Raw genomic sequence first — 11,763 nt, forward strand, 5'->3', positions numbered from 1 at the left:
CAAACTTGTTGACATTCTTTTGTTTACAGTGTTAGACCCGACAGCCTCTGGGTTTGAGCCGAGGATACCACTGCTGCTTTTGAGGAGTGGGGGAAACAGCAGGCCCAGGCTTCAAACTGTCATTCTAGACATGGTAGTACTTTAGAAACGTATTATTTAACGGTATGTTACTTGGTACATCCGCGTTCACGAAGTCGAAGCGACGGTTTGTCCGAAAGTGCAGCGACCGTTGATCGGTTGTCAGAACACAAATAACCATTAGTTCTTCCTTTTTTAACAGATGCGCTTGATGCCCGCAGTTTATTTAATATTTTTAAACCATCTTCCTTTTTAGTTTGCATGTTCTCAACACCAAATAATCTTCAAATCAGCACAAAATGTTTTACTTTGTCATTGATATTCCTTCACGTTTTTTATGAACGTCGTGTTTGCGATCCTCTACATGCCACTTTTCGGAACGAATTTATGATATTTACCACTTTTGCTACGCAGTTATGAATGAATGAGCTCTGGTACGCCATGCGCCAAATCCTTTTAAGGTTTATAAACCAAGGCCTCCACGCAGCGGTGGTGATCACATGACCAAGTCACAGAGGTTTACTGTGTCGTTTCAGAGACAAAGGATTCCCTCAAGGCTGCCTACCTTTTCCATTATACTCATGCAGTACATGATATATCTTGTAACGATTACATGGAAAATTTGCTGTTCTAAGAATCGTTTGCAGTTAATGCCTATCATGTTAATGTTATGTTCTTTAGTTCCATGGATCCTTTAATCATGCCTCAATGAAACAATATAACTATCAAAAATCCACATACTATCATTCAGACTTATGTATGCAATTACAAAGACTGCATTCTCAGTAATTATGAGTGCTTATTGCATAACTCTAATTGAAACAGCCTTGCAAATAGAACTGTCTTGCAGTTTCTATTGGTTTGTGAAAGCTCTAATTTTGTCTTTTGGTTTTGCCTAAAACTAGCTGACGTGGCAGAACATGATGATGGAAGCTGAGTAAACAGACCTGTAGCCGGTTTTAAAGAAAAAAAAGGAAACAGCAGAACATTGTAAAAATGGACGAGTCCTTTGATCCACTCAAGTGTAACGAAGATCTCCCTTCCTCACCTGGGTGTCACATGGATTATGGTAAAATGCTACACCAGTAGGAAGTCACATTCTACATTTAAGATGACAGATTTTTTTCTCATGTCTATTATGAATAACATTGTTGACCTTGCTGTAGATGACATGCCAGAGCTGCAGGAGGTGGAGGAGGACCAGAGGTCTCCAGGGTTGTTTCAGGTTGGAGCAGGAGTGTCTCACCAGGAGCTCAGCTGCTCCCCCAGCACTAACTGGCTTGCCGAGCTTGCCAACATTGCCACCAGTCCTCAGAGCCCCTTGCTGAAGGATGCCCCACATAAGAGGTTTGAATAAATATATAGTAGCAGGAAAACACTAGTGCACCTGGGGGGTATTCCACAAAGCAGGATTGGCAGGTTTACCACATAACTTAGAGAGTTTCTTATGAAATATCCCCTGAAATTGTTGAATGGTTTAGTGTATATACAGTGTGTGTGTGTGTAACTAACTAATCATATATGTATTTATACCATTGTCATTGTTTTTTCAGATCATCTCCAGTCCACATCTTTGGGCAACAGTAATAGTTTACATTCCTACGCCCGGCCCCCATTAGCCAGTAGCGCACCCAACCCGTCCAGAGGCCACCTCAGGGAGCGCAGGCGTGTCAGGGTAACCTTTCACTTCCAGCCTCTGAAAACCTAAGAATCATTATTGTAGAACTAATGATAATTTCCATGTAAATTCTGTACGACATTCAAACTGAAATAGTTAATTTTACTGAAGTCATTGTAAGATGTATTTTATTATCTATGACAGGCCAGCAGTGAATCGGAATCTGGAGTTTTCTCAATGTCCTCATCCTTTTCTGATGATGAAGACATGGCCTGGTCTCACTCCTGGCCCTCCACAGCCTGGCATTGTTTCCTTAAAGGTACATACTGTACATACACAGTAACTTATACAGCATATTCATCCACTAGTGCATACGCACACACATACATTTCAGGTTATTCACACACATTGAAGTTCACTGTTAGCTTTTCTAAGAATTTCTTGAGAAGTATTCCTCATAGCTTAAAGGCACAATCCAGTCAAGTGTGAACATGTACTCTTCTGTAGAAAACAATGAAGTTAATGTTTTCATAAGTCTGTTTTTGTTTACATCAATGATGTTTAAAAACAAATTTAAAAAAATGTTTAAAAAAAAAAACACCTTTACTTTTATCTGTGAGTCAAACTCTTCAATTGTGTTTGTCAATAGAGCATACATGTAATGGTTAAAAAAGTACTGTTTGGTTCTGTTCTGGCCTTAAATTCTGCTGATAACAATCAGTCATGCAATCAAGACTGTTTTGGATAGGAAAGAGTAGAGGTGTGACACTAATCTGTTGTTTACACTTGTCTGAAAGGGTCCTCCCGTCACAGTTTTCTGAACCAGGATGAGTATGACTTACAAACATTAGTAAAGAAATCATGACCTCTGGTGTCCAAGCAGCAAAATTACACCCATTTTCCAGAATTCTTTCCAGAATCACACTCTATTCTACTGCTGTAACTGGAGACTCTTTGTGTGTGTGTGTGTGTGTGTGTGTGTGTGTGTGTGTGTGTGTGTGTGTGTGTCTTTTCAAGAAGTAGCTAGGGGCACAAACTTTTGAGGGAAGCTATTTCCTAATGAGCCCTTTTAAATGACAAGTTTTCCTGATTTGGTTACAGCCTGCCAGATGGTAGTCTTCTGACTTAAAAACCACGGCAAAATAACATTAACAGATAAATTACTTCAGCTCTGTGTAACTGTGATCCCCAGTTATCTTTAAATTGACTTCAGTTACATTGGTTATATTTATGTTAATTCATTTAAATATTTGACCGCAGTATCGCTTCACGTAGGCATTATCTTAACTATCATATAAGGTTCATCTGCAGGTATGTCTTTGTAAACTTACTTTAAATTGACAGTTATTGATTGTGCAACAGCAGAAGTACAGGTTCATAAATCTTGTTCTACACTACCTTGATTCTCTCCATGCGTTCCTCTAATCTATTAACACACATCTTCTTTTTCATTTTGTTGCATTGTTGTATTGATATTCAGGAACTCGCCTGCGTTTCCATCGAGGTCCTAATGTAGAGTGGCAGGAAGCTGATGAACTTGGGGATTCAGATGATGACTCAGATGATGAAACCATGATGCCATCCTCCTCCTCTCTCAAGGTTGGGCAATGAATAGTAACCTCGCTGTGTCTTAAAAATATTTCATAATAGTTTGCTGTACTCTAGAAAGTCTTCCTATGTACACCTATGTTTAGTATTGCTGCATCGTTGACTGTGTGAGTGACCGATTCTGGTTGTCTATACATTACAATGACCTGACAATGGCACAAGGTGGCAGACAGGCTAACAGTGAAAGTACAGTAAGTGAGTAACTGAATGCATGCATGAGTCTTGAAACACGTTCTGGGTTCAACACATTTATTTATAACACACACAGCGTCAAACTCACTGCTCTAGGCAAACAATCTGTGTAAGCTTTCTTGTCCAAAACAGAACCACATCTCGTAAGGAAGCAACAACAAAATAGATATTGTTGAAAATAAAAGCAAAAAAACAACGACAACAAAAAAAGGTTTGAAATGTTGAAATGATATGATAACATGAACATGAAAGGAATCTACAAGTAGGGAAATGAAAATAAGGAATTGAGCAAGGACCCAGAATGAATTATATCAGACCAAAATATACAGTCACTTGGCATTTGTAAAATAGAGGAGATAATTTTATAATTTGATCTTTAATTGATTATTTATGTTTATTGTTTTTGTTATGATGATGATATTCTTAATCAGAAAATCATTGTTTGTTCTTCAAGATGACTCCTTACTGGATAGATGTGAAAGATTTATTTATGGATTTGGAGTTTAGCCAATCATGCAAGGATTTCCATGGGTTTTGGATTGTGTCACAGGCATAAAATAGGTGCTCTGTTGTTTCTACATGTATTTGAGTCTGCCATGGTCAAACAGTGGTACATTGCTTTAAATGCTGCTGCTGCAAGGAACTGTGGGATGGCATTATCTCCTTTCCTTTTGTAAAACAAGGTCCAATGTTCCCTGTGCTAAAGGAGAGGAGATAGGAAGTACTGACACTCATTCCCTTAGCATTTAGAGAATTTGACCAACTCTTCCACTTCCAGGTGATTTCATTCAGTAGGAACCTTCATAAGCAAAACAGACTATTTGACTGCAGCCTTGCTGATTTTCAGTGGTGATGTAATTTTTCATAATAGTAACCTTCTGAACTTTCCAGATAATCAGGTACAAAATTTTTGTTACCCCAACTTCTTCAGTGTTTGGTCAATTAGCTTGACTTGCAAATAAAACTTCTCCTGTTTACCTTTTGCTCTATTCACAGAGATTCGGTTCAGAGGGGCTGAAGTTGTTGAGCCACGAAGAGACAGTCTCTTTTGGCCAGGCAGTTCTTAAACTGACCTTTGACCCCGGCTCACCTGATGATGGTCTTTTAACAGCTGAATGCAGACTAGATCACCCATTTTTTGTCAAAAATAAAGGTAAAACTTTTCATTTCCTGTTTCCTACTGATACCCATTTGGCAGATGCTTTGATCCAAAGTGACTTACAAGTGAAGGATACCACTTAAGCTTCAGTACAGTAGGAGACCTTGAAGTAAGCACTAAATCTAGTAGACAACAGGTTATGCTTTCTTGTATTTTAAGAGAGAGCAAAAGATAAATGTCAGCTTTGTTGGTGAGATGAGAGCAGTGTGTGAAATTAGTCCTTGCCAGTAGAAGCCTCAACTGACCAGATGAATTTTGCTTTAAGATCAAAGTAATCTTTAATTTACCATCTGTCTTTTTCAGGGTGGTCTTCTTTTTATCCAAGCCTTACTGTGGTGCACCATGGGATCCCCTGCTATGAGATGCAGCTTGGCGATGTGTGCCTGCCACCAAATCACCCAGATGCCATTAACTGTGATGACTCGGTCGTCTTTGACACTTTCAGAAGGTACACTCCTACAAATAATGTGTTCTTTCTTTTGCAAGTAAAATACTTGAGTATGAGTCATCAGAAGAGAGAAGAAGAGAGCTTTATAACTATGTGTTTGAAGAACTGTTTTGCTTATGCTGAACACTGTCACAGAGCACTTACTGACATAATAATGCATTCCCTAGACCCTTACTGTAACCTCTACCATCATGAAATGCCTAACCCCAGCATTTACCTTTTGCAAAATGTCCTCATTCCCAAGGCGTGATGCAGCAGAATTTTAAAGTGACACAGTGACATTTTTAGATTATTTAGAGGGCAAACGGCACATATACACACACTATAAAAAACTAAATTGCATAAAAAATGTGAGATTACAGAGGTATAATATGTGTCTGTTTTCCTTCCTGTCCTGCAGTTACGACTTCACCCCACTAGATTCCTCAGCAGTGTATGTTCTCAGCAGCATGGCTCGTCAGCGCAGGACCTCCCTGTCCAGCGGGGGTGCTGTCAGTCCAGACTGTGATAAACTTGAGCGCTCCAGCTCCCCACAATCCTCAAGTAGCAAATCAAACAGGAGCCACACCTCAGGGACAGCCACTGGTGCCACGCCTACAAAATGCAAGCGGCCAATGAATGCTTTCATGCTCTTTGCCAAGAAGTACAGAGTGGAGTACACACAGATGTATCCTGGGAAGGACAACAGGTATGCAGAAGTCAATAGGATCTGGTGCATTTATCCACAGTAATATGTATACAGTAAGCTTTTTTACAGTTTATAATTTAGGTTAATGTTTCTATTTCTTTGTTACCTCTTAACATTGGTCACTAACATCAGCCTTTTGTTTAATGAAATACAGAGACAGAGATACAGGGAGGGGGAGGGAGAGCAGAGAAGAGAGAGAGGAGAAATGGCATGAGTGAGATAGTTAAAAAGGGATAGATAGCAAGAGAGAGGGAGAAATAGCGAGAGATTTGGATGGGGGGTATCTGAGCTGTGGGCTACAGATTAAAAGTCTGTGACGTCATATGTGAAGCCTTGTTGTTTAACACAAAGAGAATGCCTTCATGAACCTCTGAGCCCCAATGTGGGAGGATAAAGTAACACAGTAAGTTTTAATAACTCTTGGGGTCATGTTTTCAGTTCTGCAATTAGTAGCATATTGGTCAGCAAAGTGACCCTTTCCTCCTGAAGGAAGCACAATTTAAGGGTCCATGAGCAATGCACTTATCTCCAAAGCACAGCTGGACCAATTTAATAAGCCAGTCATCTCCTAGCATGTGAGACAGACCCGCCTTACTGAATCCTTTGAACATGTTTTTATTGTTACATTTATTTAATTTTTAAGATGTAATAAAATAAATGCAAAAAATGTATGTATGTATGTAAAACGTATTCATGTTCCTTGCACAAAAAGGAAATAGAAAATGGTAAGGGAGGGAACGAAAGACAGATTCTATTAAGACAAAAATCAGAAAAGTTGAGTCCTTCATCTTGTGTGTCTGACCTTTCACTCCAGAGCCATTAGTGTCATCCTGGGTGACAAGTGGAAGAAGATGAAGAGTGAGGAGAGGAGGATGTACACCATGGAGGCCAAAGCTCTGGCTGAAGAGCAGAAAAGACTCAATCCAGACTGCTGGAAACGCAAAAGAACCAACTCAGTAAGGACCAAAGTCACTGAACTATAACATGTAGTAGTTTTTCCCCCCACAACATCCAGATTGTACTTATATTTACCCCATTTTTGTCTGTGTGTCCACCTACTTCATGTCGTGTTTTAACAGGGTTCCCAGCAGACCTAGATTATCCCCCAAAATCCCCAGCTGCTGGTGATTGGTCACAGAGAGGTGCTGGACAGAGTCTGATGGACCGCTTGATGCCTCTTTGCTCTCCTGTATTCTTGAGACTCAACTGTGATGCTGAATTCACTTCCTTTTTGTAACCTTGAAACATTATAGAAACAAACCAGAATTATGAAACTATAAACATCCATGTAATCTAGTCACTAACAGTGCATATATTTTCTTATATCTTTTAATGTCAAAGATGTCTTATTCCCCTGAAATAAGAATGAATCTTCTCGTTTATTTCAGGTTATGTCATATTCAAGGTTGAAAAAAATGAGAGCCTGTGGTGCTATGCTTCAGTGTAGAAGGAGCAGTAAACAACAAGTCTCTATTTATAATTGTAAAAAGGGGAATTTTAGGTAACTTTTCACAACTGTTCATACTGATTATATTTGTAAGATTCAATATATTGCACAGATTGGTAACCCTTTCATACATTTTGTAATACAGTATATATTCTGCAGCAGAACTATGGCCAACAGTTTGTGATACTGCCCTGCCAAGTCTTTAGATTGTTTTTGCTCAACCACCTGGCCATATGATGAGAAGACTTTCAGCATGTGGTGGTGGGTTTACACTCAGTCACAAAGCACTTCAGGCCTTCACTGTAAGTGTTAATTTCTTTTGCACTTTATATAAATATGTAATCTAATCCTATACAGCCATTGTATACTGGTGAAAACCATTTGTATAAAACAGCTAGTACCTTGATAGTTTGACACAATCATGGCTCAGTAGTCATGTTCTGCTTTCAGGTTGCTAATTTTAATTTTTCTAGGTTTTAAGTGCTTTGTTCATAATGTACAGGTTTCACAGCCCCAACAACCTCTTGCACAAAATATCCTTGTATCATATTATAAATAATTTTTTTAAAATCTTGCATCATATCCAAGTGTTTGGTTCTTTTTCATAAACTGTAAACTGTAATCACAACCTGTGGGGAAGCTTGGCCTTTAATGTTTTTTCCTGTCCTTTTATTTCAGAATGCTTTTCAGCTTCCTCCCATGAATAGGTGCATGTCCTTAACTGACACACTGAACCAGGCAAATTTTGTCTGAAGCTTTAAGAGCTCTTGATATTCACTGATTCAAACATCCAATCAGTAAAGCGTGATGTTTCCAGGCAACAACATGGTTAAAGTGTGTTTTATTCTTCTGTTTTCTGGTCTGCCACATCAAAATGCATCATGCACAGATGCTAACAAAGCCTCCCTAGTGGCAATTGTACTGGAGGAAGATTATTCACTCTTGGGCTGAATGAGGACAATTTAAAGGTCTTAACTGAATCTTATACTCACTAGAACCATGGTCTCTTCCTCTGGTGATGGGAAAAGATCTGAAAGAAAATGAAAAAGCACACAATCATAAGCTTTTAACTGGAGAGAGTTCCAAATGTGATCATCATCATTTCGAGTCACTTTGACCCAGAAAAACATTTTCTATTCCAAATATTCTATGAGATATGCTCTTCCAAAGTTTGACTGTTATCAAACGTCATTTTTGAGAAGTGTTTTAAAGACAATTAAAGCTGCGAGCAGCGTTGAACGGGCCCTCGCACCCGGCGCCCGTCGGGGGAGCGGCGACCGCGGGACCCCGGCAACCGCGGGGTCAACGCAGGTCGCAGGGCACACGCTGGCGTAACAGTTCACACTTCCCAGATGTTAAAATTTTAAATAAAAGCTTTTACGCTAATTATTTTCTGTGATAATATTTTTCAGAGCTCATCATCTGTGACAGCTCTTGGCTCTCTTGACTGTAACCTCTCTGTGGCAGCTTCTCACAGACTCAATCAACTCCTCTTCCCCTCCCCCCTCAAACACAAACACAAACACAAACACACCCACACACACACACACAAACACACAGAGAAATACCCCCTCCCAAAAGGAGATAAAACTCAGTTTTAACTTGAGTTTACAAGCTTTGAGCTTTGAGCAAAAGCATTTTTTTAAGTTCTGTTATTGGGTGCATATATAAATCATTTATGCTTAAACAAGGCTTATAATGAAGTTATTTGAACAGTGAATATCTCATCTGCCTAAAGTCAGGGCGAAGCCACTAACCAGCTGTAGGGATGGGTATCATTAGGATTTTATCTTTATCCATACAGACCCCTATCAGTCCAGCTCAGACTGTTACTGGTTTAAGAGAGTGAAGTTTATAGCAATTTGCAAAATTTGGAGATTAGTGACAAACTAACCAGTTAGACTACATACAGACAAGCTTTCATTTTAGCTGTTAGTAACAGTTTGCCATGAGCTTAACCAGCGTGCTGTGCTTCCTGTTAAATATGTCATGAGACTGTGGACAACGCTGAAAATATTACTTTACTAACTACTGGCCAAACAGGCGCTTTGACAAAGAAAAGGTAAAGGCCAGCAGCTTTTACTTTTCAATGCACTTGTCGTCAACTTGAGTGGCTTATATTCAGCTGGTTCACCTCGACGCTGGAGGACCTAGTGAACTTTTCCTGTCGCCGTACACTGAGTAAGACGAAAAAATCAGCTGACCCCGTGTGAAATTTCCTAACTGATCAAAACCAAACTGTAAAGACAGCATCAATCCACGCTCAGCTTTGGTCAAGGGGAGACATATGGTAAGATTACATGAATTCATGTAATCTTCTTTGAGACTACAATTTCAGACTTAACTAAGTCATTCACTAGTGTCTTGGCAGCGTTTATGGGTTCTTTAGACAGGTCTCTAACTGGTTTTCTTTCCAGGGTCATTGAAATCTTTGGCTTCCTACCTCTGCCAGGCTTGTTCTGCACAGTGTGGCTCTCCTTGAATTTCTCGGTGACGCTTCTCATTTGAGTTCTTGACGCTTGGAAATGCTGTTATAACTTTGTATATCCTTCTCCTGCTTCCTAAGCATCGACAATTCTTCAAGTCTACAGTGATTTCCTTAGTTTTTGGCATGATGCTTTCTCAAGTGACAGCTCAAATCTTAACTGAAGTTTTTATACCGCGTGTAAAGCAGCTCTTGGCTCTCCTGACTGTAACCTCTCTGTGGCAGCTTCTCACAGACTCAATCAACTCTTCTTCCCCTCCCCCCTCAAACACAAACACAAACACAAACACACACACACACACACACACACACACACACACACACACACACACACACACACACACAGAGACCCCCTTCCAAAAACCCATCAAAGAGTAATACAATGGCTCCATCTATAGGATAAAGTAGAGAGTCGCAACAGGAAGTTACCCCAAAATCTGAGGTTTCAAACAGGAAGTTGGGTTTCCAAACTTTGACGGGCCAGAACCGGCACACGCTTCGACCAAAACTCACAATTTTCGGAGCCAGTCTTCCAAAAAATTCCTCAAGGAGGGGCTGACAACATTTGAAGTGAATCTGGTCACCCGTCTAGAAACTGGACATCACACTATAAAATATGTCATTTCCTGCTATAAATAGGTGGTGCTACAACAATTGTATGAATATTGACATATGGATGTGTGCAGATAGGTACCATTAACAATCCTGTAAAGTTTGATGCAGTTTGGACAAAGTATGGCCGAAATATAGCAAAAATAAAGCAACTTCCTGTTTCGTGGCGAGTAATCGAACTTTGAGGGGCCATAACTTCCACGCCCTTCAACAAAAACTCAAAATCTGCCGCAATTTAACATCGTCTATGTCTTAAGAACATACTATTAAGTTTTGAAGTCAATCGGATAATGCGTCTAGGACTAGTTCGCGTTCAAGCGACCCCTGGAAATGGCCAAAAACACACAATTTTTTCACCTTCCGGTCAAAATAAAAATACTTTCTGTTGGGTTTAGAATATGGCTCCAAGAGACTTTTTGGTGCGTCATGGGATGTTACATATGTGTGCAGATTTTCAGATTTTTAGGCGCAACGGGCTTGAGGGGCTGTTCCGTTTAAAAATGTAGGTGGCGCTACCGAGGCCATTTTACCACACCCATGCTCAAGACCCCTAAATTATTAAATTTTTCGCCGTGCCTGACGCGTCTGCAAATTTTGGTAAGTTTTCACGCATGTTAAGGCCCTCAAAAAGCCGATCTAAGAGGCGGAAAAAGAAGAAAAAAAATAATAATAATAATAATAATAATAATAATAATAATAAACAGACCGAAAACAAGAGGGTCCTTGCAACTCGTTGCATGGCCCCGTTGGGCCCACGCAACTCGTTGCTCGGGCCCTAATAACACATTAAAACTAAATTTATTACGACTGAAGTCAAAATAAACACTATATTTTTTGATCAAAGGTCATACCCCACATATGTATATGTAACCTACACATACCCTCACGCATACATGCACACGCCCACATGCATGTCACCACATGTACAAGCGCATAAACAATACAGTAGATAGGCCGAGAAGCCCATAGAGACAAGACCATATGGAATGCACCATATGGAAAGATGAGCAAATATACTGTAGATATAATGTAATATATGATAGTGTATTCAAATGTAATATTAAGAATATATAATGAAAAAAATACAAATACGGTGCCACCTGCACACAGTTCAATGCACAAACTTACTAAGTCCACATCCAAACGATACAAAAATAGACTAAAAAATTGATGGATGGATGGATGTATTATAATACATTATCCAGACCTGGTATGCTACCTTTCCCGTGGATGTATCATAAGAGCAATCAGGGGCGGTTGATAAGCGGAACAGAATCAGAAAGCCATATTGGCGTTTTTTCTGCCGTTGATGGCTTGCGTGTGTTGTCATTGGCTATGACGTCCTGGGAGGAGCGCAGAGAGGCGGAGACACGAAGTCGTGAAAACAGATTAAAACCAGCGTTTGAACCGTTGCCTCGGTTTGTCAGT

The 11,763-nt window shown here is 39.8% G+C and overlaps 1 protein-coding gene across 1 annotated transcript; it reads left to right on the forward strand.

The window, feature by feature from the left end:
• Positions 1 to 962: 962 nt before the first annotated feature.
• On the forward strand, positions 963 to 8,062 carry LOC108892232 (HMG box-containing protein 1-like). The gene is given in 11 exon segments (XM_018689678.2): positions 963 to 1,147; positions 1,245 to 1,425; positions 1,632 to 1,653; positions 1,655 to 1,753; positions 1,901 to 2,015; positions 3,177 to 3,295; positions 4,493 to 4,649; positions 4,959 to 5,103; positions 5,504 to 5,791; positions 6,606 to 6,747; positions 6,871 to 8,062. Coding segments are annotated over 11 exon segments (1,359 nt in total). The 5' UTR covers positions 963 to 1,074; the 3' UTR covers positions 6,889 to 8,062.
• Positions 8,063 to 11,763: the final 3,701 nt, after the last annotated feature.

The sequence above is a fragment of the Lates calcarifer genome, unplaced genomic scaffold (genome assembly GCF_001640805.2).
Source record: "Lates calcarifer isolate ASB-BC8 unplaced genomic scaffold, TLL_Latcal_v3 _unitig_212_quiver_1825, whole genome shotgun sequence".
NCBI classification, from domain to species: Eukaryota; Metazoa; Chordata; class Actinopteri; family Centropomidae; genus Lates; species Lates calcarifer.